General features: G+C 64.3%; 1 protein-coding gene across 4 annotated transcripts in view; it reads right to left on the reverse strand.

Annotated features, from left to right (window-relative positions):
* Nucleotides 1-7,980: 7,980 nt before the first annotated feature.
* UBR1 (ubiquitin protein ligase E3 component n-recognin 1) overlaps nt 7,981-26,709 on the reverse strand; it is a 98,911-nt gene continuing 80,182 nt past the window's right edge. For all 4 annotated transcript variants that reach the window (XM_029077236.2, XM_029077235.2, XM_029077234.2 and 1 more), the window contains 10 exons: nt 25,852-25,919; nt 24,488-24,638; nt 23,019-23,106; nt 22,525-22,658; nt 20,598-20,706; nt 19,299-19,358; nt 17,031-17,108; nt 15,753-15,923; nt 15,123-15,224; nt 7,981-10,263 (listed from right to left, as the gene is read on the reverse strand). In XM_029077236.2, the coding sequence (XP_028933069.1) occupies nt 10,122-10,263; nt 15,123-15,224; nt 15,753-15,923; nt 17,031-17,108; nt 19,299-19,358; nt 20,598-20,706; nt 22,525-22,658; nt 23,019-23,106; nt 24,488-24,638; nt 25,852-25,919 (1,103 nt within the window). In that variant the 3' untranslated portion in view covers nt 7,981-10,121. The remainder of the gene's footprint in view (nt 10,264-15,122; nt 15,225-15,752; nt 15,924-17,030; nt 17,109-19,298; nt 19,359-20,597; nt 20,707-22,524; nt 22,659-23,018; nt 23,107-24,487; nt 24,639-25,851; nt 25,920-26,709) is intronic.

Here is a 26,709-nt window from a genome sequence, read left to right on the forward strand (position 1 = left end):
ATGGCATCGGTTGAGCGCTTACTACGTGCCAAGCACCGTTCGTTCTAGGACCATTAGAATCCGCGTCCTCTGCCGCGGTTCGCCCGATGACCTTGCGTCTCCCCCAGCGCTTAGCACGGCGCCTGGCACGGAGTGAGCGCTCCACAACTACCGACGTCACGAACAGACAGAGGTGAGCGAATGAATCCCGGGGGAGGAGGACGGATGGATTGTATTCATTCGTTCATTAGTATTTACTGAGCGCTGACTATGCGCAGGGCACCGTACTGAGCGCTTGGAATGGACAATTCGGCAACAGGGCCGCGCACCCAGCAAGGGATCGATAAACGCCACCGAACGAACGGTCGGACGAGCCAACGAAGTGGAAGCGGCGCGGCTCAGTGGCCAGGGCCCGGGCTTGGGAGTCGGGGGTCGCGGGTTCGAATCCCGGCTGCGCCGCTCGTCAGCTGGGTGACCTCGGGCGAGCCACTTCACTTCTCTGTGCCTCGGTTCCCTCATCTGGAAAATGGGGATGAAGACTGGGAGCCCCCCGGGGGACCGCCTGATGGCCTCGTATCTACCCCGGCGCTTAGAACGGTGCTCGGCGCATAGTGAGCGCTTAACAAATACCGTCGTCGTCGTCGTCATCATCATCATCATCATTACTCAAATAACCGATACGTCGTTAAAAGTGAACGCGCCGATAGCGGACGTCCGTGCGGTTTACTGACCTGCTCTTCACCGCTCCCCGCCTCGGTTTCCTCAGTCTGTAAAATGGGGATTCGATGCCCGTCTGCGACCGTGGAGCCTGACGGGGCCAGGGATTGTGGCTGCTGCGATCACCTCCTGTCCGCACCGCGAGTCGTCATCTCGTCGTCTTCTATCCGCAAAGACCGCGATCGCTATTGTGACATTCGATTATTTTGCGTCGGGCCTAGTCCGGGGGGCTCGTTAAGGATTCCCTCTCTTAATTTCACCCACCCCTAGCGGGCTGTCGATTTCAGGAGTGAAAAATACCGGAAAATATAAGGATACGTCAAAAGCGGGTGAACGTCTTTCACCGTGGTATTCGTTGAGCGCTTACTACGCGCCAGACGCTGACGTTGGGGTAGATACACGCTGATCCATGTCGCAGTCTTAATCCCTATGTGAAATGAGAATTTAAATGAGAGTTTAAAGTGACTGCTCTTGATTCTATTTATTGCTCTTGATTCTAGTTATTGCCATTGTTCTCGTCTGTCCGTCGCCCCCGATTAGAGCGTAAGCCCGTCAGGGGGCAGGGACCGTCTCTGTCGGTTACCGATTTGTCCATTCCGAGCGCTTAGTACAGTGCTCCGCACAGAGGAAGCGCTCAATAAATACTATTGAATGAATGAATGACGTGGGCCGCCATCGATTAATTCTTTCTCCTAAGCACCTCTGGCTACCTGGAACCCTGCCGACCATCGTCGGCTAAATATCCGCAGAGCCAACATGATTGAAATCGGTCCTTTTTTAAAAAATTGAGCATTTAAAATGATTTAAGAGCAACTAGGGGGACAGAATGACGTCGGCTATTATCGGAAACGCCGTACGAATGCTGAGCGTTTGGCCTTTCTCTGCCCCGACCGCATAGAATAAATTGCCTTTTCAGGGAAGAACTTTCCATTCGACCTAAAACGATCGTTCTTACGTTCCAGGCCCCCGACCCCCCCCCCCCCCCCCGGCGGGAGAGCGCTCGTTAATAAAATAGGGGTGCCGGCCTAGGTTCGAACCCTGGGCGGCGCAGGTCGCGAAAGCCCAACTCCCCGTCGGCGGGAAGGGGCCGCGGCCGTTTCCGAAAGCGGGCCCAAGGTGGGGACGGATGAGGTCAACGTGATCGCGCTTCAACGGGAATCCGGCGCCATTGCGCCTCGGCGTTATTTCCTGAAGAAACGCGGGGGTCCCGTAGCCGCTAAGCCCTTCTAAACCTTGAGCAGAAATCGTGTCTACTAAAGTCGATTTCACTGGACCGCCCAACCACTTAGAACGGTGCTGTGGATGCCGTAAGCACTCCATAAATACCACAGAGCCAGCTTTCAGTGTTAGAATTTAAGCAATTTAGATCATCTTGTCAAAGAAAAAATTCCCTGGGAATTATAAGACCGGCCGGGGGGAATGGAAGTCTCTCCGGCCAACAAACACGAAGGACTTTTGCCCCGGTCGTTGACTTCACGGATGGACCGTTCCCGCGCTGGAAATGAGCCGTCCGTAAATTCGTAATACGAAACGAAAGGAGCGAGTCGCCTCAGAATCCTTGAAATTTCCATCCCGGCCACAAAAAGCCGTTCTCCTACGACCCGTTCCCAACGGTTCGGATTCGGTGACGGGTCTTAACGGGGAAGTGAAATCCGTTCGGGGACCGAACCGGCGCCGATTCCCCCGTACCGGCCGTCGCCCCGGACGGGTTTCGGCAAGAGTGTTTGCCACTAACGCGCCTTAGGGTTAGAAGATATAGGCTTAGCTTAGAGAGTCTTCCCTCCAACGGGCTCTGGATCCTGCTTCGCGTGACTCCGGGCACCCTTCCCCGTCGTGGCTTCGGATACACCTGGTTTCCCGGGTGTCGGCGCCGGCTGGGCTGAGGTGTCGAGATGAGACATTCGCGGATGCAGACGAAGGGCACTCGGTTCCCCCGAACGCGCGCTCGTTCACGGCCCGTCCTCCGGGGAGACGGATCACAGAGATTGCCTCATTTTCCTGTCCTCACTCCCATGGTAGAGGTCGTGTGGGGGGCGGGGTGTTTGGGTGAGGAGATAAATACCATGAATATTCCTGAACTCATTAGATCTAAAACGGAGCCGCTCGTCTTTCCCTCAAAACCCAGTCCTCTCGACTTCCCGTCTCCACCAAAAACGTCACCATCTCTCCTTCCCTGAAGACTCATTTTGCTTTCTCTCTGGACTTGTCGCTGTCTTTCACTTCTCAAATCCCATGTCCTGCCGTTTCTCCCCGTAAAATATCTCCCAGATCCACCCGCTCACCTCCTCCGTCTCGGCCCCCGCTGAAGCCCAGGCTCTGGGCCTGTCAGGGCCAGGCGGTTTTATCAGCGTCCTCGCAGGTTTCCCTCCCTCCGGTCTCTCCCCATCTAAACGAAACTACGCTCCGCGTTGGGGATCATTTTCTCGAAACAGTGCTTAGCCCAAATAATGAGAGTATTTGTTAACGCTGGGGGTAGATAGAGGGTAAGCAGGTTGTCCCGGCGGGGGGGGGGGGGGGGGGGGGGGCTCACATTTTTCACTCTCCGTTTTTACAGACGAGGTGACTGAGGCGCAGAGAAGTGACTCGCCCAGGGTCACACGGCAGACAAGTGGCGGGGCCGGGATTCGAAGCCCGGGCTCTTCCCACTCCTCAAAACCCTCTCCTGGCTTCCCATTTCCCTCCCCACATCAGCTTCAGCGCTCCCCATCTCAAAAGAAATCACCAGGAACGGGTAACCGCAGGAGCTCATGGGCCCTGAGCCCCAGGTTCGAGAGTCCGTGGGGACCCCGGTCGCGACGTTCGGGAAGTCCTGTTGAGGGAGGGTCCCTCGTTTCCTCCTCCGTTGGTTCGGTCGTATTCACCGAGGGCTTACCGTGCGCGGGGCGCCTCTCTCGGCCTTCCGTCGTCGCGAGCGCCCGAACGACATCGCTGCGGCCGCCGGGACCGCAAGCCGGCACGTGGGCTGGGCCCGGTGGCTACGGACCGCGACTTGGTTCCTGGCAGATTACGCTGGAGCTCGTTGGGAGGGAAGGAAGCACTTAAAGGGAACCAACTCAAGCAAGGGTAGGGTGCTCTGCACACAGTAAATGCTCGGTACGTACGACGGAGAGCTTGCGCGCTGAACGCCTTCGGCCCCCGAGGGCCCTCGCGGGATTGAATTCGGATTTGTGAAATGGTTGAAGGGATTATTATCCGGACTGACCCGGTCTCCAGCACATTTCACCCAATAGCTGGGAAATTACAAATATCTGGGAAGCTAGAAATGGTCTCCGGGATAAAATGACCTTCATTTCACCCACCAGCCGGAAAATGACAAATATCTGGCAAGCTGGAAGTGGTCTCTTGGGATAAAATGACCTTCATTGTTCCCCGCCAGCTGGAGCATTACAAATATCTGGGAAGCCAGAAATGGTCTCGGGGATGAAATTACCTTTTCCAGACTGACCTGGTCTCCAGCACAAAATGACCTTCATTTTACCCGCCAGCTAGAAAATTATGGAAATGGCTTCCGGGATAAAATGACCTTCATTTGACCCACCAAGTGGAGAATTACAAATATCTGGGAAGCTAGAAATGGTCTCGGGGATAAAATTACCTTTTCCAGACTGACCAGCACAGAATGACCTTCATTTTACCCACCAGCTGGAAAATTACAAATACTTAGGCAGATAGAAATGGTCTCCCGGGTAAAATGACCTTCATTTGACCCACCATTGGAGAATTACAAAGATTTGGGAAGCTAGAAATGGTCTCCGGGATAAAATGACCTTCATTGTTCCCCGCCAGCTGGAGAATTTCAAAGATCTGGGAAGCTAGAAATGGTCTCCGGGATAAAATGACCTTCATTTTACTCGCCAGCTGGGGCATTACAAATATCTGGGAAGTCAGAAATGGTCTCGGGGATGAAATTACCTTTTCCAGACTGACCTGGTCTCCAGCACAAAATGACCTTCATTTTACCCACCAGCTGGAAAATTACAAATATTTAGGCAGCTAGAAATGGTCCCCCGGGGTAAAATGACCTTCATTTGACCCACCCAGCTAGAAAATTACAAATATTTGGGCAGATAGAAATGGCTTCCGGGATAAAATGACCTTCATTTGACCCACCAGGTGGAGAATTACAAATATCTGGGAAGCTAGAAATGGTCTCCGGGATAAAATGACCTTCATTTTACTCTCCAGCTGGAGAATTACAAAGATCTGGGAAGCTAGAAATGGTCTCGGGGATAAAATTGCCTTTTCCAGACTGACCCGGTCTCCAGCACAAAATGACGTCCATTTTACCCGCCAGCTGGAAAATTACAAATATTTAGGCAGGTAGAAATGGCCTCCCGGGTAAAATGACCTTCATTTGACCCACCAACCGGAGAAATACAAATATCTGGGAAGCTAGAAATGGTCTCCGGGATTAAATGACCTTCATTTTACCCACCACCTGGAAAATCACAAATATTTGGGACGACAGAAAAATAGAACTACGGTCAGCGTTGCCCCAGAAGGCCTACGCGCTCACCGGCCGGCCACCGGTCGGCCAGCTTTCCCTCCGGATCGCCCCGAAGCAAGCAACGCCAACCTCGTCCGCGAGCCCTAAGGTTTGCGGACTGTTGGGCAGAAACCGGGTGAAATTCCGCCCTGCAGCTCCAGCCGGCATGAAATCAAGAGCTCCGCGGGATTCTTTTTAATGCCCCCGGTTCTGATTTAAGAGGGAACGAGACTCCCCCCGTTGCACCGGAGACCTGGGCCTCACAGGACGTGCGGCTTCACACGATTTCACCCGGGGTCACGCGTGCCCGGGGATGGAAAGGCAAGGGGGGGCAAATTGCGAATCCAAGCCGAACGGGCCGTCGGGAGGGAACGGGCCGACTCCCCGATTAACTCCGGGGGCCCCCGCGAGAAGGAACTGTCACGAGGCTCCCCGAAGGCCGGGATCTCAACCTCTAAAACACCGGCATTTCCCACCGGATGGCAAGGAACGTCACACTCCAGGGAACGTCACACACCAACGGGCACTGAATCTCCGCTGAATTGGTCACCGGCCCCCCGCTCCTCCCGTCTGTATTTAGATGGCGAGGGCCGGCAGCCGCGTCTAAAACGCCCGCCCGGGTTTCCTTTCCCAGGGCTCTGCACGCAGTAAGCACTTAGCGCTCCCGGCGGCGACTGGTTTTCTCCAAAATGCCGCTTCACCGGGGAGTGTAATTCCGGCCCGAGTCGCCCTCCGCCGAGTCCGCCATTTTAAAGACCCGGTGAGAAGAAGTTCACCACCGAGGTAGCGTGAACTCTCCCCGCACCGCGGCTGAACCGGAGACGGGCAGCGGGAGGACCCGGGTTCGAGTCCAAGCCGGGCCGCTGAGTCGCCGAGCGGTGGCGGGCGGCGCTTGGGCGCGCCGCATCTCGATTTCTTCATCTGCAAAAGGGGGCTCACGCTATCTGACTTTCGACTTACCCCGCGGCGTTGCCGTGAAGGTCAGAACGAGACGAGGCGATACGAAGAGCAGGGCTAGGCCAACCCTAAGGAGTCATTACGAGGGCGGTGTCCTTGGCCACAGATCCACAGCTCAGTGCAGGTTTGATTTTCACTGCCGTCTCCTCCGACTCACTCTTCCCTACACGCCACTCGAGAAGCCCCCTCGTTTCGCGGGACCCCGGTGCCGATCGGAGCCCAACGTGAGGACGTCACGACGGGTTCACGATGGCGGTAAAGTGGCGGCGGGAACGGGGGATGGGCGGCGATCTCTGATTTAACACGACGATCCCCGTCACGTCACTCTTAATAAGAATGATAATGACAACAGCGATTGTAACGGTCGGCGGTGAGCCCCGACGACGCGCCCGGCGCCGTGCGAGGCCTGGCGCGGATACGCCACGGGAGGCCGAGCCCCGCCTTTCCTCTGCTCCCCGTCCCCTCCCCGCCGGACTTGCATATATACGTGCGCGTATTTACCCTCCCAATTCCATTTATTTTTTAATTGACGACGTGCACGCGTCTACAATTCTATTTATCCCTAATGACGCTACTGAGGCCCGTTCGCTCGTTCCGACGTCCGTCTCCAGCGAGGGGGTGGGTAAGGCCAGGCCCATCCGGAGGCCGAGACCACGTCGGTCGCCCCCCGGGGACCCCCTCCCGACCCAGCATTCGAATCCAAGTCCCGATGCGCGTGGGAAATCGTTTTTATTTAAATATACGCACATCTCATTTCCAAAACTCCCAGAACATTGTACACGTTATACATTTACATTTTCGCAATGTAGCATTTCAATCTAAGCGTCGTCTGAATAGCTTCGGTTCACCCCTCGCGGACTGTGGAACGGCGGCTTGAAGATTTCGCGATCGCTGAAACGCGGCGTCTCCCCCCCCCCCCCCGGGGGACCAGATGCAGAGTCGTCCGTGTGAGCGTCGGCGGGTAGCGAGCGTCGGGGGACGTCCTCCTCCCGTGGCGGGCGCACGCCTTCCCGCCGGCATCGCGAGAAGTCGCGGAGGGGCACGGGAGGCCGGTCGGCGCGCTCGCCAGTTCGGCCTTCCCGAGGGATCTGGCCCTCGCCTCTCCGCTCCCGAGAGGGGCAGATCCCGGGGAGCGCCCCCGCCGGGCCCGCTCTACCGACCCCTGCCTTGCTTTCACCAACCCGGGACTGTTGAGCGTCGGAGAGCCCGGACTCCGCGTTCCAGGGATCGGTGACCTTCGAGGACGTGGCCGCGTCCTTCGCCCGCAGGGGGACGGCATCTGGACCCCGCTCGGCCTCCACCGGGGCGGGACGGCGGGAAGCTACCGGAACCTCGCCTCGGCCGGCCGTTGCCGAGCTGCGGGCGTCCCCGGCACCGCCTCTCCTCCCCGCCCGGCGCCGCGGTGGGAGAGGGCAGAGCGGCCCCCGCGAGGCCCCAGGAAGAGGGGCGGCTGCCGAGGCTACAGCCGTGCCACGAACCGAGCCCCAAGGAGTCTGAGAATGTGTTCTTCTAGCCATGGCATCCAAGTGATCTGGGTTTGATTTGGGGTTCTTAGGCTTGGGTTTTATCCTCTCTCCGTGTCGGTCTCCGGTCGCTTCTCCCGGCTTAGATTCCTCGATTCCGACCCCCCCCCCCGCCCCGGCCCGAGGGACCTGAGATTCTGATCCCCCCCCGCCCCGAGGCAGCTCGTGATTTTCTTTGCCGGATCTGGTGCCGCACCTTGCAAATACGAAGCAGTTCATAAACACCACTTCCGCCCCGGAGCCCCCGGGTTGGAAACGCTGTTGAAAAACCTCTTTCTCCCTGATGATTTTCACTCCCTCTCCCTCACCCCCCCCCCCCCCCACCGAGCTCTAGTGAAAATGGAAACGCCCGGGCTCCGCCCTGGGTGCGGGCTCACCTCGGTGGCCTGATCCGATGAGGCCCCCGTCCCTCCCGTTGGTCCGAGAGTCATTACGGGGAAGGTTTTTCCTTCTCGGCCCGGTGAAACCTCTCGGCGTTCTCGGGCTCGCCCGTGAAGAGGTCTCCCGGCTCGTCCCTTCGGGAGCACGCGCGGACCTCTGCCGGTGTCTCCGGCGGGCTCAATCCACGGTCTTCCGTGCCCAACGGGCTCGGTGGTAAATTCGGAGCCGCCCCCGCGGAGAACCCGCCTTTCCCTGGCAGCCGGGTGGACTCGGCCCCCGGGCGAAGGTTCACCGTCATCTCAGCCTTTTCTACCTCGACTTGCACCGTTCCCTCCTCTGACCGCACCCCGGGGACGCCTGAGAAATTGGGCCGTGGAATTGCGCGGGTAGGAAGAAACCCTTTGCGACTGAGAGCTTCCCACCCAGTGAGTCCATTTTCCTTCTCCTTGACTCAGGAAAAGCTCGGCGGCGAGGGAGATGAGACCGAGGCACGGCGAGCGGGGGGGGGGGGGGGGGGTATTAAAGCACGGGTCCCCCTCGGGCACATTCGCTCCATCCCTCCTCCCTCCGGCCCGCCATCTACGCCTACAAGATGGCGGCCCGGACGGCGTAGGACCACACCTAGGGTGGGCGGGGGAGGCCACTCCTCCTGCGTGCTCGCACCCAGAGCCAGGACCGAGCAAGAGCTGTGCTGCTGGGGGCCGCTGGGCGGGAAGCGTCACGGACCGGGAGGAAGGGGCGGGGAGAGGAGCGGGAGGACACCGACGCTCCTCCCTCTCAAATCCTCTTCAATTCCCCAAGGCGGCCGGGAGAAGGGCAGGGAGCTGCGGTTTAGCGAGCGGCCAGCCGGCGGGAACCCGGCTCGGCCCCGAGTCCGACGGATGACCTCATCCGGGTTCGGAAATTCCGTCGCCCTCGGTTCTCCCGCTTCGCTAACGAGAGCTCGGAACGACCTCCGCGGAAGGATCCGAGGGAAGGGCGCTAGGATCTCCCAACCGGGTGGCTCGGGGCCGGACGGCCCGGCGAGCGGCTCTCGTGGTAGCCGGGATCCGTGGTAGCCCCGGAGCCGGACGGGTCGGAGTCGGGGGATCCTGATCCTCACGGGCCGCTCTCGATTCACCGCGGGGTTTTCGTATCGGAGTCGCCCTGCTGCATCTCTCGGCGAGGCCGCCGCAGATCCCGAGCCACCGCAGCGGCACGCGGAGGCGGCGGCTGACGGGAGGCCCGGGCTGTTGACCCGGCCCCGGAGGATACGGGGGGGGGGGGGGGGCGATCTCAAGAGAAACAAGAGCAGCGCAAAGGAATTTCTGCCGGTCCAAATCTAACCGTGCTGAAGAGGAGGACCCAGGTTTCGAAAACCAAAAGCAAAGCCGAGAAGACCCCAGACAAGTGAAAGACGCGGTGCCTAAGGCCCGCTTTGGAAAGGCCAGTCCCACCCACGCCGGCAAGGGGCGGCGAGCGTCGACTGGGGTGAGCGGCAAGGCGGCAGAGTCTTCGAGATCCCCGGAGGGGAAGAGAGGCGGTGCCTCTGCTTCCTTCCGCCGGGCACGTTAAACGGAGCTTCCGCTCCGTCTCCTTCCCGGCCCGGTGCCAGGCTGCGGCCGGGGATCGCCGGAAGCGGGCTCGGATGGGGGGGAAAAGAAAAAAAAAAAAAAAAGGCGGCGAACTGAGCTGGCCGGAACGAGGAACCCAGCGAGGAACCGGCCTCGGCGCGTTCTCCGAGGAGGCCGTCCGTTTTAAGATGAGCCTCCTCGGGCCTTCCCCGGGGAACCCACGCCGCGATTCAGCCGGAAGTCTGGACGATCGCCGGGGGGGACGGCCGGGAGCGGGGAATCTACTCCCTTACCCACGAGCGGGGTCTCGGCCCCGGAGTCCGGGTTCCAGGCGAGGGGCCGCCGTCCCTCGGGGACGCGAGCTTCGCCGGGACGAGGCCCCGGGGGCGAGCGGGCGGCGTTCTCGGGGGACATCGGAAGCGGAGGTGGGAGAGGGCCCGTCGCGCCCTCACCCGGCCGGACGAAACGGGCCCGGAAATCCGCCCGGTCCCGGGCGCCGCGTCCGGCCTCGGAAGCCGCCGCCGTTCAGAGCAGCTGCCAGTTGAATCCAAACAAGATCTGATTGGTCTCCTGGCTCCTGGCGATCTCTTCGACGATGCAGTGCTGCTGCCAGAGCAGGTGTAGCTTCCGATACCGCTCCCGGGACAGATGCAGGGGATTGCCCCTCCTTCCCGGGAGAGAAAGGGCACGCGTCAGTCAGGTCCGACCTCGCCCGGGGCCTCCCCGGACGTCGCCGCTCGGTCGGAGCGGCTCCGGGCCCCGCGGTCGGAGAGTCGGCCCGTCCGCCTCCCGCCCCGGGGGACCGAGGGACCGTCGCCACCCAGCTCAGAGGGGCGGCTGGTGAACCCCGAGAACACCGCGGGTCCCCGTCGGCTCGGTGTCCCGACCGAACGCCTCCCCGCGGCCGCGACCCTCTCCCCGGGCGGGCGGGGCCCTCTTCATCGCCCGCTTCCCATTCGGGGGCCGTGAATCGAGCGAGGCGCCGCGGTAGGGAGGGAGACCCGGAGGCCGGCCGGAAACGGCAGGCGGGGGACCGGCTACGCGGCCCGGGCCGCCGGGGATTCTACGGCCGGGAGGCGAGAGACGGTCCCCGGGACGGAGGCGTGGACGACCCGGTCGCTGCCCGGCGAGGGAAGGGAACGTCCGTCTCCTGAGACCAGCTCGCGAGTCGGACTCCGCGGGCCACCCACCCGTTCCGTCGCCCCGCACGGAGGCAAACCGGCGCCCCGGCAGCGGAGACTCCCCGGAGACCGGACTGGCGACCGCGCCGGCTTCCCCACCACTTCTGCCCCACAGTACCAGACGCGCTCCGTGTGACGCCTATCCCACGTAGGGTACGGCGACGTCACGACGGCACCTGACCGCTCACTACGTGTCTCGCGCTGCTTTGAGCGCCGGGGTGGGTTCCGGATCATCAGGTTGGACCGAGTCCCCGTCCCGCCCAGGGCTCCCAGTCGAAGCGGGAGAGAGAACGGGTATTCCGTCTCCGTTTTACGGCGGAGGAACCCGAGGCGCAGAGAAGTTGAGCCACCCGGCCGAGGTCACCTAGCCGGCGTGTTTAGAACCCAGGTCCTCCGACTGCCGGGCCCACGTCCCTCCTTGCGGGTCACGCTGCTTCCGATCATATACCTCCCTTCTCCGTGTGGCCCACTTCCGGTCAGCCCTCGACCCCTTTCTCCTACCAACTTTTTTGACAGTGTGACTGTGGGCAAGTGGCTTCACTTCTCTGTGCCTCGGTTACCTCATCTGTAAAACGGGGATTAACCGTGAGCCTCACGTGGGACGACCCGGTGACCCCGTACCTACCCCAGCGCTCAGACCGGTGCTCGGCACGTAGTGAGCGCTTAACAGATACCAACATTATTATTATTTGACACTTTGCTTCTTCCCCTCCAGGACTTGGGGGCGGGGGGGGGGGGGGGCGGTTTCAGGCGAAAGGGACTATTAATACCAACAGTATTATTATTATTATTATTATTCTTATCACCTACTGCCGGTGCTTCTCTCAAGGCCCGTCGAGACGTCACCTAACCTAGGCTTCTCCGTGAAGTCTTCTCCTTCTCCGTGAAGACCGTGAGCCTCACGTGGGCCAATGTGACGCCCCCGTGTCTACCCCAGCGCTTAGAACGGCGCTCCGCGCATAGTAAGCGCTTAACGAATCCCAGCGTCATCGTTCTCCGACCCCGTCCCCTCCCGTTCTCCTCCTATCCCTCTGGGCGCTCGGTCTGTCTCTTTCACGGGCTCCGTCTCCCGCCCTCTAACTGTGGGATTTCCTCAAGGCTCAGCCCCGGGTTCCCTTCTACTTCCCATCTGCACCCCGCCCCCGTGAAGGAGTCGCTCACTCCCCCGGCTTCCGATACACCTCTGATGATTCCCAGATCCCCCTCTCCAACCCCAACCTCTCTAGGTCTCCGCGGTCTCCCGTTTCCTCCGGCCCCCAGGACGGGTCTAATTTGGATATCCTGCCAATACCCAAACGAAGGGAACTCCTCATCTTCCCACCCAGACCCTGCCCTCTTTCTTTCTCCCCATCACTGCCCTCCCCGGCTTAGAAGCCGACTCACTTCGGTCATCCGACCCACCTGTTCCACCTGTCGCTAGATCTCGGCAGTTCACAACATCCCCTCAACGCCCCCCTCCCCTGCCTCGGCCATCCGGATTGCCTACCAAACGGATCCGAGCACTTATTTCTTGCCTTGACTACTTAATCGGCCTCCTCGTCTCTCCCTTTCCCGATCTATGTTTCCCTCTGCCTCCCGGATCATTTTTTTCCTAAAAAGAAAATTCAGTTCACGTCTCCCCACTCCAAGAACCTCCGGTGATGGCCCATCCGCCTTTCCGTCGAACAGAAACGTCTCCCCGGCGGCCTTCGGGCAATCGGGAAGCCCCCTGCCCTCTCACCTTGGCTGATCATCTCCTACAACCCGGTCCACTCGCTTCGCTCCTCCGCCGCCGCCGTCACCGTCTCTCGATCTCGTCCATCTTGCCGCCGACCCGCTCCTTTCCCCGACTCGGAACTCCCTCCCCTTCACGCGCCAGAGACCGCTATTCTCCCCGCCTCCGGGAGACCCCACTCAAATCTCATATCCTCTAAGACGCCTTCCCTGGCTAATCCCTCATTTCCCCCACCCCCTCCGTGCGGCCTAGGGCCGGGGCACCGTCCCCTCTCGGCCCGTAGCCTCTTCCCGGCTTTCCCGCCACCGTCCTCGCCCAGCTTCAACCTCTTTTAAACGTCCGTCTCCCCCCTCCTGGGCTGCAAGCCCTCTGAGGGCAGGGACCGTGTTTACCAACTCCGTTGTACCGCACACCCAGCGTGGGGGCTTTGCAAAATCCATCAGCCCCCGGCGTTCAGGGTACGTCTCCCCGCTCCTCGGAAACCGGCCCGGGTCGCCCGTCCTTCCCCTCGGGGTTTAAGGCGCACCGTCGGCTCCTCCCCCCATCCCACCCACCCTCACGTTCCCCAGACTGCGTTCCGTCAACGCCGACCTACCGAAGCGCTCGGTACAGCGCTCTGCACGCGGTAGGCGCTCAGGGCCACCGACCGGCTCGCCGATTGTTTCTCGACGTTCCCTCGCTCCCATCCTCCTCGCGGCCCGGAACTCTCCTCCTTCACGCCCGAGAGACCGCCGCGTTCGGTCCATCACATTTACCGAGCGCTCGCGGCGTGCACCGAAGCGCACGGGGCGCTCGGGAGGGCACGGTACAACCGAGTTGGTAGCCGCGTTCCCCGCCCGCGAGGAGTTTACGGTCTGGAGGGGGAGGCGGACATCGACAGAAGCGACGGATAGACACGTAGGCGCCGAGGGAGGGGTGGATTAAAGGGAGCGAATCCGAGGATAAGGGCGAGGCAGAAGGGAGCGGGAGAAGAGGAGATGAGGGACGTTGGGGAAGGCCTCTTGGAGAAGCGTTTCTAACGAAATTTTAGAAGCTGGGGAGAGTGATCGTCGGTTGGATACGAAAAGGGAGGACATTCGTCCCGGGCCAGAGGCGGGAAGCGGGCGAGGTCGGAGGCGAGATGCACGGATTCTTCGTACGCGCGGGCGGCCCGGGTTTTAGTAGGAAATCCGAGCGGTGAGGCAAGTCGCGTGGCAGAGTGAAGAGGGCGCGGACCTCCGAGACCCGGGGTCTGATCCCAGCTCTGCTTGAGAAGCAGCGTGGCTCACTGGAAAGAGCACGGGCTTTGGAGTCAGAGGTCATGGGTTCAAACCCCGGCTCTGCCACTTGCCAGCTGTGTGGCTTTGGGCGAGTCACTTCACTTCTCGGTGCCTCAGTTCCCTCATCTGTAAAATGGGGATTAAGACGGTGAGCCCCACGTGGGACAACCCGGTTCCCCTGTGTCTACCCCAGCGCTTAGAACGGTGCTCGGCACATAGTGAGCGCTTAACAAATACCAACATTATAATTATTATTATTACTCGTCCGCCGGGGGGGGGGGGGGGGGGGGGGCAAACCTGGGCGAGACGCTTTACTCCTCTGGGCCTCAGTTGCAAAATGGCGACGAAGCCCGTGAGCGCCAGGTGGGAGAGAGACCGTGGCCGACCCGATTCACTCGACACGGGCCCGAGCGTCTGGAACAGCGCCGGGCACGGACACGGGGATTTAGCGATGGATTTAGCGACGGACCGGAGAGGCGCGCTCAACGAGAGGGGGGACTCGAGGATGGCGCCAAGGTTGCCGGCAGAGAGCGAGTGCTCAGTAAATACGACTGAGTGCGGCGTGTGGTGGGAGGGGGGAGTTCCAGGCCGGAAACGGGACGTGAGCAAGGGATCGCCGGCGGGAGAGAGGACGCCGAGGAACGAGCGGAGAGTCGGTCAACGGTGCCGAGCGCTCCGCGTGCGTGCCCGGCACCGTCCCGAACGCTTAAGTAGGACGGAGCTGAGGGAGCAGAGTGCGCCGTCCGGGAGACGGGGGGGGGGGGGGGGGGGGGGGGGGGTCAGATGGGACGGCGAGAGCGGATCGGGCGCCTTAAAGCGGAGGGCGAAGAGTTTGAGCCGCGGTGAGGGCGGCCAGATTTTGGCGATGCTGCGAAGGATGTGGTGAGAGACCGAACGTGAGGGTTGAACAACGGAGTCCCATCTCCTCCGAGAAGCCCGCCCTGCCTAACCTCTCCTTTGCCGATCCTACCTGCCCCACGTCCTCCGCCGGGGCACGCGCCCCTTGAGCGCTCTGATGCTCACCCCACCGCGCTCACGTTCACACCCCCGGGCCTCCGCCGCCTCCCCTCCGGAATTCGTTCTACTCCCAGCTGGACCGGGAAGTCCCGGAGGGCGGGGAACGTCGCTCCCCCGGGCGCTGTACCGATCCATCGCGTTTACTGCGGCCACGGGAGGGTGCGGACTCTACCGGACGCGTCCCCCGCCCGCTCCCGAGCGTTGGCCTCGCCGCTCCGCACCGAGGTAAGGACTCAGTGAATACCACTGACGGATCGTCCGGGGTGAGCCGGCGCCCCCCCCCCCCTTCCAACGGGGACCTGAAAGGACTCGGTGTCCCTCTCCCAAAGCTCCGCCCCACCAGGCGCGCCCTTACTTGAGGCCCGGGTCGGTTTCTCCGTATTCATCCAGGTAGGGGGCCGGGTACAAGCAGCCACGGGCTTTCCCTTCGATCAGGATCACTTTGCACTCTCTGATGCTGAGGGGAAGAGAAACGAGATCCATCAGCCCCACCCGCGGCCCGGCCGGCGCGCCCGTCCCCACGCCGGGAACCGTCCGAGGGAACCTCGGCCGGTCCGGGGCCGCGCTCCCGCCCACGGGGAGGAAAAGGCGCTCCCGGACGTTGCCGGGGCTCCTCTTCCGCAACCGGTGTCTCGCCGGGAACCGGGTCGGCAGCAGCGGGAGGGAAGAGGGGCAGGGAGCGCCAGTAAAAACGGAGGAGAGAGCTGCCGGGGGGAAGGGGAGTTGGATTCTAACGTGCCCGGGGTTGCCCGGATTCTGAACCCCGCGGCCCGTCGGCCTCCCCGACCATCGAGACGCTCCTGAGAAGACGTAGCCGGCGAAACGGGGCCCCGCCGAGCTCGCAGACGGGACGCGTCCCCCCCCCGGGGGACGGATCCCCAGCCGTTCCCACGCCCCTCCTCCGGCGGGGTCGGGGCCCTTGGGCGGGCGGAGGGGCTGGATTTCCCCGCGAGCTCGGTCGCCTCCGGAACGGCAAGTTACCTACTTGAGGAATACACCCACACCGGCTCCGCAGCGCGCCGCGTGGAAGACGCAGGCTCCGATCTCCTCCCCGTTCACCGTCTCCTGGCAGCAAGCGTTCTGAGAACACAGCATGGCTCCGCAGAACAAACACAGGACCGGGTGCTTCCGTTCGTCGTCGGACGACCGCGGGCACCTCGGAGGAGAGAGGGCGCAGTGGGAAACGGAGAGGTCGACGGGCCAGAGCTAACGGCGACGGACCCCCCCCCCCTCGCCCGTCGCCCCCATTTTTAGACGAGGAAGCTTTCCCAATTCGCCCGGTCCCTCGTCCGCTAGCACCTCTTGAGCGCTTACTACGCGCAGAGCGCTTGGGATCTACGATTCGGCAACGGAGAGAGACGATCCCTGCCCGTTGAGTTCTGAAGCTTCAAATCCCCAGCTACGATCTGCTCCTCCCCATATTTTCCAACTATTCCCACGGAAGAAAACCTCCCCCCTTCCGAGGTCCAGGGAGGCTTCTCCCCGGGCCGGGAGCAGAGGCGGACGCCGGCGCCCGGTGGGCCTCACTCCCCGTCCCGGTGTCTCTCTCTCTCTCTCTCTCTCCCGGGGCTCTGAAACAGCGACGACGACCGTCGCGCTCCGCGTTCACTGCGGGCCGCGCGTCGGGACGGAGACGGTCACGGTCCCGCACCGGGGGGGGGGAGGGGGGTCTCGGCGGAAGAGGGGAGGGGTTTTTAATTAACCCCCACTTCACAGGCGAGGGAACCGAAGCCCCGGGTCCACCCGGCAGGAGTCGGAATTAGGACTCGGGCCTGCTGATTCTCAGCTCCGCTGTCTTTTCGCCCTTTTTCCGCAATTTACGCCCCTGCGGCGGTTTCGTCTGAAGTGAAATCACGTACTCCGCCGATCCCCTCTCTCCCCGCTCCGAAGACGTTTTCCCGACGGCCGCCGAAGCAGCTGATTAAAGGAGATAAGCTCCCAAATGCCCCCGGAGACCCTTTCCTCTCCTCTCGCCGCTGTTCTTGCTTCGGGAGGGCTCCCGACATCTCTCCTGATTCTTGCCTACCACGGTCCTCCCCTCGACGACGTGCTCCCGGGCCTCCTACGACGGGCCGCTCCCGGCCGGCCCCGCTGCTCCGGGGGACGGGCAGCCGCTTCCCCCGCGGGGCGGGATTTACCGTCGCTCCCGACGGGCCCCGCTTCTCCGGGGACGGAGCGCCGACTCCCCGCGGGGTGGGATTCGCCGTCATTTCCGACCGTTCTCCTGGGCGGCTCGCCCGGGAGGAAGAAGCTGTCTCCTTACCTGAACTGAGAGGCCTGGTTCAGAAGGTGGCTATAGTCTTCCGGAAGATCCACCAGGGTATTTCTTTTCCGGGGATATCTAGGAACGATAATTAAAAACCATTTTTACAACCTAAAACCGACAAAAAAGAGAACGACACGATACCGTACGTACGATATACAAATATAAAACAGCATCTTATTAGCGAGAACCGTTCTGTTAACAAAAGCCGCGTTAAGTCTGAAAGTACACGCCGCCGGCAGGAGCCTAGGTTGAAAGAGGGAGACGGGAGGACCGTTCCCCGCACGTCCGCCAACAGCGCGAACCCAAGCGAGGAAGGAGGCCTCGTTAAAGGACCGCGAGACACACCGGGCTTTACTCGGCCGGTGGCTTTCCGGGTAGATCCGCAGAGGTGAAACGGCCACGCGACTGGAGGGCGGGGGTCGCGACCAAGGTGGAATAACTGAGGCCCGGAGAAGAAACGCGTCAACGGTAGCTCTCGGAGCACGCTCCAACGTACGGAAACGAATCCCGGGGGCGTGACTCCGGGAGCGGAACGGGCGATTTCTGTCTGGCCCGGGGGTTTTCGGACCGAAACGGACGACGGCGGAGACCCGGGCTCCGCGCCTCGCTGGCCTCGTCGCCCCTCCTCTACTTCTTTCCCGCCTTTCTCGGCGATCCTCTTCCCTCGGTCCCTTCCCTCCTCCTTAGGGGTGGCCTCGTTCTGTCTTCAGGGCGCTTCCTGAGAGCTCGCTTCGCGTCGGGCGTGACGCTAATTACACCGGGGCAGACACGAGGCAGGAAACGAGGACCCGGTCGCCCACGGGGCTCGCCGTCTTTAACGGGGAAGACCAATATTCCGGGAAGAGGAGACGGAAGAGGACACGGGGAGGGGGCCCCAACGAAGCCCGCTCGCCGGGCGACAGAGAAGCCACGGAGAAGCGGCGCGGCTCAGCGGCGAGAGCGCGGGCTTGGGAGGCAGAGGTCGCGGGTTCGCATCCCGGCGCCGGTCCGCCGCGCGACCTCGGGCACGCCGCCTCACTTCCCTGTGCCTCGGTCCCCCCATCTGTCAAACGGGGGTTAAAACCGTGAGCCCCCACGGGGGACAACCCGATCGTCTCGCATCCCCCGGCGCTTAGAGCGGTGCTCTGCACGGGGTGAGCGCTTAACGGATACGACGGTTGGTATCTACCCACGTCGCCCGCCTCGAGCGGCGGCGGACCCACGACGCTCTGCCGGGACGCCCCGTCCCGGTCCGGGAGGGGGTCCCCGGGGGCGGGCGGGCGGATAATAATAGCGCTCATCACGTGCCACGCGCCGTTCCGTCCCCATTCTGCAGCCGAGGTCACTGAGGCCCAGGGAGGCGGAGTGACCGGCCCGGGGGGTCACGGGGCGGGCGAGGGGCGGAGTCGGGACGGGGACCCCCGTCCCCTTTCGGGCCGCCTCTCTCCCCTAGCGCCGGCTTCGCGGGCCTCCGTCACCCCGCGGGCGGAAGCGCCCCCTTCGGACGTTTCGGACGCCGAGGCCGGGAGAGTTAGCGTCGCCTCGGCGGAGAGCCCCGCCGCACCCCGGGCTCGGGAGTCCGAGGTCACGGGTTCGAATCCCGGCGCCGCTTCGCTTCCCCGGGCCCCAGTTCCCTCATCTGTCAGATGGGGATTAAAACCGTGAGCCTCCCGTGGGGCGCCCCGATCGCCCTGCATCTCCCCCAGCGCTCGGGACGGTGCCCTGCACGTGGCGAGCGCTTAACCAACACCGACATCATCATCATCATCATCATCATCATCATCATCATCATCAGCCCGAGCGCTCCGTACGTTGCTCTGCACGTAGTACGCGCTCAATAAACGCTGCCGAACGAATGGCTCGATCAGTCCCGTTTCACTGAGCACCCGCTGCCCGCCCGGCACCGTGCCGAACGCGTTACACGGTAACGGCAGCCGGCAGCCGCGCTCCCATCGCGCCCCGGCGCGTGAACCGGCCCGGCTGCGCGGCCGGGGCCCGGGGGCCCGAGGCGGCGGGTTCCGATCCCGCCCCCGGGGCCGCTTCGCTTCCCCGGGCCTCGGTCACCTCATCCGGAAGACGGGGATCGGGACCGGGTAGCCCCACGGGGGACAACCGCGGGTCCGACATCGTCATCAGGAGGCGCCTAACCGACATCAGCGTCGGCGATACGATTCCGGAGCCTGGGGGGCCGGGGGGAGACGGACACGAAGGTGAAGAAAGAAAGGAATCGGGGATGCGCACGGGGCCGAGCGATCCCCGAGCGGACCCCCCCTCCCGAGAACCCACCTGACCGCCGGCGAGCCTTCCCCCTTCAGGACCGTCAGGACGGCCGGATCCGTGCACCACCTGAGGGGGAGGAGAAGGGGCATGGCGAGGGGGCCCACCCTCCGCTCCCCCACCCCTCCTTCCGTCTCTCCTCTTCCTTTTCTCTGCCCCCTTCCCCACCAGCTTCCGTCGCGTTAGCGTTCGCAAGGAAAAGAAGGCCGCCGCGTCTCCTGGCGCGCGACGCCGGGGCCGCACCCGACGCCGGGCGCAGGGGGACGCGCCACCGACTCGAGGCGCGCCCAGGGAGAGGGACGATCCCCCGGGAGCCCCACTCGGCAGCGGCGCCAGCGATCGGAGCGGGGCGGCCCGGGGGAACGGAAGCCACCGGAGGAATCTCCCCGTCCCGTCCCGTCCCCGCCCCCCGCCCGGGGTTTCGCTATCGCCCTTCGTCCCGGCCACGGAACCGGACCCGTCGCTTTACGGTGAAGCGGCGCGGCTCGGTGGAGGGAGCCCGGGCTTGGGAGTCCGAGGCCACGGGTTCGAATCCCGGGCTCGTCACTTCACTTCTCTGTGCCTCAGTGACCTCATCCGGAAAATGGGGATGAACCGCGCGCCTCCCGCGGGACGCCCCGAGGACCCCGTGCCTCCCCCGGCGCTCGGAACGGTGCCCTGCACGTAGGGGGCGCTTGACAAATACCAACGTTAGTATTAGTATTATTACAGAATCTCTTCTCGGGGGGACGGGGGGGGGGGGGACGGACGGACGGGCTAGCCTCCATTTCACTTCCTCGGCGGTACTGCTACCGACTGAGCCCGCGTAACGGGGATCGTCTTTTCATCTGGACGTTCCCCCCCCGCGTGACGAGAGAGGCACCGGGCTCCCGTTGCGCCGTTTCCTAGCTCCGGTCACGGACGCGTCTCTCCTCGGATCCCCGCGCCTGCGTCGCGGCGAGCCGGGGGACGGAGAGCGAGGACTCCAGAGTAACGGGCTTAAGCCCGTCCAGGGGGCGGGGACCGTCTCTATCTGTTACCCATCCGTACATTCCAAGCGCTTGGTACGGTGCTCTGCACGCCGTAAGCGCTCAACAGATACTACCGGACGAACCAACGAAAGGGAAGCGAGTAACGGCAGAGGCGACCGAACAGTCGATCTCCGCCAGTGAGACGCCTCCCGGCCGCCGCCGGCGAGTTGCCCCTTCGGCCCCGATCCTGTTCCTCGCTTCCCTCCTTCTCCCGCTCTTTCCCCTCCTCTCCCCGGGCCCCCCCCCCCCCCCCCGGCCTCCCGGGCCGGCCGCGGCGCCCCCTTCATCCCGCCGGTACCTGTGGAGCAGGGGCTCGACCGTCTCCCCGTATTCCTGGAAGAGCAGGAACAGATTGGTGGGTAGAGACAGATAGCGACAGAGCGCGCCGAATTCTTCGTCTTGGGAGACTGCGAGACAAGGAAAACGTTCGAAGGGCCTTTAATGAGGGCAACCGGGGTATCCGTCGGTCTTGACGACGACGACGGAGCCCGTTTGAGCGCCCGCCGCCCCGTGCCGAGCGCTATTCTAAGCGCTGGGGGAGGCGCCGGTCGAGGAGGTTGGACGCGGCCCCCCGGGGGGCTCGCCCTCTTAATCCCCGGTCTACGGACGAGGTGACCGGGGAAGTGCGGCGACTCGCTCCGACTCCCGGGCCCGCGCGCTCCATCCACCGCAGCGGGCCGCGCCGCGGAAGCGGCCGGGCGCCGGAACCGCGCGACCGGGCGGTGTACTTCCGGGGCAGGGGGATCCGGGGCTCGCCGGGTCCGGGCCATTTACCGGTGCCCGACCGCCCGTCCCTCGGGCGCTGGCTGCCGTGCCTCTCTCTCTCTCTCCCCCTCGGCCCGGCGCCGAGGGAGCCGAGTCGTCGGCTCGGTCCTCCCCGACGCCTTGGGCAGCCGGGTGGGCAGCCGGAGCCGGTCGTCCCCCCTCCCCGGAACCAGGAAGGGCCCCGAGGCGGAGCCAAGACGGGCAGCTTCCCTCCTGCCTGCCGACCCGTTCGCTCGACCTTATTTCCCGAGCGCCTGCCCTGCGCGGAGCCCTCCTCCCATCGTCAGCTTCCACTCGGTAACCGTGGCCCAGATGCTCCGGATACTTCTCGCCGCGGAGACGGGGACCCGCCGGTAGGACCCCGGAGCGCTCGGTCTGGCCGAGGTGAAGCGCCCGGGAGAGCCGGGAGACCCGTTCCCCGCCGGCGACGGCCGTATCTCTGAGCCCTCGGGCGGGGGACCGGGGAGGGTGCGAGCGCGGCTCCGTCCCGCGATTCCTCGGGGAGAAGTCACCCGCCGTGCCTCGCACGCGCCCCCCCCCCCCTTTCGGGGACGAGGAGGGGTGGGGCAGCCCCCGGGAGGCCCGCCGGCTCCCCCGCGTCCGGTGGGACCGCGCCGTGCCCCTCCTGGGCTGAATCCCCAAGTCGGGGTCCAGAGGGGAGGACGAGAGGAGCGGCGGTCGAGGTAACGCTCCCCCTCCCGTACGTTTTGCTATCCTTCCCCCCTCCCCTTCCGCGCCGCCCTCTTGCGTCCCGTCGGAGCCCTTCCTTCTCCGAGCGCGGAGAGGAGAGACGGCAGCCCTGCCCGGCTCCCCTAGAGGAGCCGCCTGAAGATGGGTCTCCTTCCCCTTTCTGGGCCCCTCTTGCCCAGGTCTCGCTTCCGGGCCGAACGGCGGCTCTCGGCGGTGGATTCGCCCGGGGCGAGGGCAGGCTGGCGGGGAGGTCGGGGACGGGGACCAGCTCCCACTCCTCTCCTCGCCCGCGGGAAGGGAAAGGAAGGGCCGCTCCGGGGCCGGAGGCCAGAGGGCGAGCCCGGTCAGTCCGCGAAAGGGAGCGGCGGGTTTCTCAGCCGCGGTGAATCCACCGGAATCCAGGAAGGCGCCGCGGCGCCTTGAGAAGGCGAGTCGTTCCCGAGTTCCAGGTAGTCCGGCGGAAGGTGCCGCTCCACTACGCGGGGAAATCCTCGAGGGGCAGGGGGTCGGGTCTGGCCAACGACTCAGACCGTGAGCCCCATACGGGGCGGGGACCGTGCCCGAGGCCCGTCGTCTGGTGTCTGGCACAGCTCTGGGCGCAAGGTGATCGCTCGAGTCCCGGAAAAAGGCGCCCGAGCGCTCAGTAGAGAGCTCTCGCCCGGAGGAGGCCCTCGACGGACAGCACCGAGCGACGGATCTCCCGGTCCCGATTCCAGAAACGTGATCGGTTCCGCCCCCCGCCCGGCCCCGGGCACGTTTCTCCGACTCACCCACGAGTAATTCTTCAGGAGGCGACACTCCCAGGAGGTAGTGGAAAAATAAAGCGGCCGAGCGCAGGAAGGGGGTGATGCCTCTCTTCAGACGGTCCCACAGCTGCCCCCCGGCGAGGTCCCCGCTGAAGCAGCTACAAAACCGAAAGGGCAGAATTCCAGCTCCGAGCCCCGATCACCCCTACGTCCTCGGCCCTCGCTTGGTTCCGGGAGCGTACGGGGACTGCGGCCGAGCCTTCCGGCGCCCGTCTCCCTTCCTGACCATCTCCGAACGGGGAAGCTCGGGGGGTGTCCGCCGGTTCCGCCGGCCGCGACGGGGACGGAAGGCGAAGCGACGGGGCCACCCCGGCCATTTCGGCCGGCGGAGGCCACGTCGTGCGCGGTCCGCAGCCGGGGGAGAGCGCGGCGGACCTTCCCGCCTGAGAGGCCGAAGGCCGAGACGGGGACGGACGGGGAAGATCTCCCCTTAGGCCACCAGCCCAGGAGCTCCTTACCCGTCGGTGCGCCGGGCGACTTCTCGACAGAAGGAGGATGCCGAGCGCGCCTCTTCGCCGTCGTCCGGCGTCTGAGCGGAGGAGCCATCTGGAAGCGCATTCACCCGAGAGACCGTCTCTCGCCGCGAGGACCGGCTCCCCCCGCACCCGCCACGACCCCCCGCTCCGCACGCGCGAGATCGCTCGGAGGGACCGGCGAGCGGAGATCTCGGCCAGCTCTCTCCTACGGGAGACGAGCCCCTCGGGGGGGACGAAGCACGGCTCCCACGTCCGTCCATCTGCACCCTCCCTGGCACTTAGCAGGGCGGGCGCCCTGTGTAAACGCCCCGGATCGATCTGCCTGGGAGCCGCGCCAACCAGCCTGGCTCTACGGGGGCGGTCGGCGGGGCCCGGCCGGTCGGGACCGACGCCGCCCCTCCTATTCCCGGGGACCCGTCTCCTCGGCCCGCTCGGAGACGGCCGGGGCCGTCACGGGCCGCGGGCGTCCTCAGCGGAGGGGTTCCGGACCCACCCTCTCTCCGACCCCTCGAGCTCGCCGTCCCCCTCTCCTTCTCCGGCCCGGCCCGCACGCTCCTCTGCCGCTCACCTCCTCGCTGGGCCTCCTGCTCGCCCTTCCCGCCCGCGACGCCCTCCCTCCTCACACCCTAGCTCTGGTCCCCCCTTCGGAGCCCTCCCGAGAGCCCCCCTCCCCCGGACCGAGCCCCCCTCTCCCTCCGCTCCCCCTCCCCGTCGCGCCGACTGCCTCCCTCCACCCCTCGCCCCGCGGCCTTCGTGTCCATATACGCGGTTACCGTTTCATTGTTCGATTTACCTTCCCGCTGTGCACGGGTCTACCGTTCTACTTATTCACGGGGATGCGACCGACGCCCGTCGGCCTGTTTCGCGGTCTGTCTCCCCCAACCCCCCCCCCCCCCCCCCCCTAGACTGAGAGCCCGTTCCGGGGCCAGACGCCACCTTCCAGGCCACGGCGCTCTGCACGCGGCGGGGGCTCAATAAATACGACCGGATGGACGCGTGACGGGGGTCGGCTGGGGCTACGCTGCCCCGACGGAGTCGTTTCTCGGCGAAAGGGCCGGCTCGTCACCCCTCGGCGTGCCCGAGGGACCAACTCCGCAGAGCGCGGCGGATAAGCCCGGTGCCGAAGGGGGTGGAGCGCGGCCCGGGAGTCGGAGGACCTGGATTCTAAGGCCGGCTCCGCCGCTTGCCGGCCGGGTGACCTCGGGCAAGTCACCTAACCTGTCACCTCGCCCGTCACCTGGGGAGCGCGGGCGGGAGGCCCACGCGGGACACGGACGGTGCCCGGTTCCACTACCTCGTACCTCTCCCGGCGCCCCGGCTCGGGGCCCGGCGGGCGCCCCGTCGACGCCCTAGGCCACAGAACGCAGGCGGAAGGCCCGCCCCTACGACTCTCCCTCCCGACGCTGGAAAGGGCGGGGGGCCGCTGTTGCGGGCGGCGGCCGAATCGGTACCTGTCTCGACGGTGAGAAGTATCTGGAGCACGTGGGCCATGGTCACCAAGTGGAAGAGGTAGAGGTGATTGTAAGAGGCGCTGATCGTCGACGGCTGCAGATCTACGGCGTCCTCCCGGTACAGAGACGGAAAAGCGGACACGGCCCCTACCTGCCCAAGAGAAACCGGAGCCGAGGCGGGTGACGCGGACGCCGGACGCGCCGGGGCCGGCGCCTCGATCCGACGCCGCGTCAGTCCGGTCGCTGACGGCCGAAGGCCCCGAGCGGATCCGGCTCCGTCCGGCGTTCCCGCTTGCCTGCCGCAGACCTCGGGCCCGCGACGCCCTCCCTGTTCTCGTATCTCCCCCGAGAGACGAGGGGCAACGCGGGCGACCCCGCGGGCGGGAGGCCCTCGGGGGAGCCACCGCCGAGCCCTCTGAATCCCGTGAGGGCTCTCTCGTCCCGCCGCCGGCCAACGGCGGCGGGTCCCGAGAAGGGGTGGGGGCCGCGGCCGCGCGCCACCGGCCTCCGCCGCCTCCGAGCGGCCGCCCCGCTCCCCGCCGCGAGGCCCTCTGGCTCAGGTTAATGGGCCCAGGGGCCCAGAGCCCCCCGTTGCAACGTTCCCCGACCTGGCGTGGGGCCCGAGGCGCGGGAATGCTTCTCCTAACTCCAGCTTCCTCCCCCCCCGGGGCTCAGGGGGTCCCTTTCCCTCGACGGCTTCGTCGCGGCCCGGGTCGGACCCCTTCCCCCCCTGTTGTTCCGCCCCACGGGACGCGCAGTTTGGCAACGCCCAAGTCGCTCGCGAGCTTGGGTAAAGAGCACGTGGGGTGTGTTTGCGTGGGGGGGAGTGGGTGGGTGCGGGAGAGAGATCATCGTGTTCCCCTTCGCTTTCTGTCTGCTATTTGCAGCCGTCGTCCATGAGCTCCCAAACTCACAAGAGGCACCGAGAGAGAGACGAAGACGAGGGGTATCTCTACGTTCCGAGCAGAACGGTATTTCTGCCTAACTGTATTTCTGTCTTAATTCTGTATATCGCAGGGAAGCAGCGTGGCTCACCGGCAAGAGCCCGGGCTTTGGAGTCAGGGGTCATGGGTTCGAACCCCGGCTCCGCCACCTGTCAGCCGTGTGACTTGGGCCGAGTCGCTTCACCTCTCGGTTCCCTCATCCGGAAAGTGGGGATTAAGACCGTGAGCCCCCCCGTGGGACGACCTGATTCCCCCGGCGTCTACCCCAGCGCTCAGAACGGTGCTCGGCACACAGTAAGCGCTTAACAGACACCAACGTCGTCATCATCACCTGTGCCGGTACCGGGCCGGAGACGCCAAACGGCATTCCTTCGGGGTGACGACGGGGGCCAACGGAAACTCCGGCGGTGGGCGACTTACCAGAACGTGAAACAGATCCACAGACAGAAGGGACGGGGTGTCGTCTGCCTCCAGGTTAGGAAGAAGCACTGTCGGGGACGGGGACGGCAAGAGGGTCTACGTCAGTAAATCGACCGGAGGTTTCCCCGCGACAGATACGGACACGTTGACCTGGCCCGTCCGAGGCGGCGCGGGTCATTTCCGTCTCGAACGCCGTCCGCGGGTCATCGCGCTAACAAGTTCGAGAGGACCCGCCTACGGCCCCCATTCAAACCTCCGCTTCTTCGTGGGGAGAAGGGCGAGATCTGGTCGGCAACGAAGCCACGGTGCAGAAAACGAAAGGGGGCCCGGCTTCAGAAGTCCAAGGAGACCGAGGGGACGGGAGAGCCGAGGGAGGAGTGACTACTAGAAACAGGCTCGGGTCACCGGCGGCCTTTCCAAAAGGGGAGGCTAACCCGCCCGCCGTTCTCCATCCCCAGTGAAAAGAGAGCCAGAGGATTTAGGCGGCACCGGGAGCCATCTCAGCACGTCGCCGGGAAGATTTTCCGACGAGGCCGGAAACCCCTTCTCTCAAATTTCTCTCTCTCCGCCCGCCTTGGGAGGGAGAGGCGGCTCAACGGGCTTCTCCGACTCCGTTCCGGCTCTGATCGGGCCACGGGTCCGATCTCCCCGGGTTCCGTTCTTATCGTCATTTCCGTCCCTACGACGATTCCAACGGGATCCGCCCAGGGCAAGGCGGCGCTGTCTATTCCGCCTCCTACGGCGGGGTACCCCCCCCGGGGTTTTTCGACCGCACGCGTACGCCCCGGGAACGAAGCGGACGGGCCTTCCGCCCTCGGTTCTCCCCGCTCCGGCCTTCCCGAGTTTGGCAAGCCGGGA

This window comes from Ornithorhynchus anatinus, chromosome 13 (genome assembly GCF_004115215.2).
Source record: "Ornithorhynchus anatinus isolate Pmale09 chromosome 13, mOrnAna1.pri.v4, whole genome shotgun sequence".
Classification (NCBI taxonomy): Eukaryota; Metazoa; Chordata; class Mammalia; order Monotremata; family Ornithorhynchidae; genus Ornithorhynchus; species Ornithorhynchus anatinus.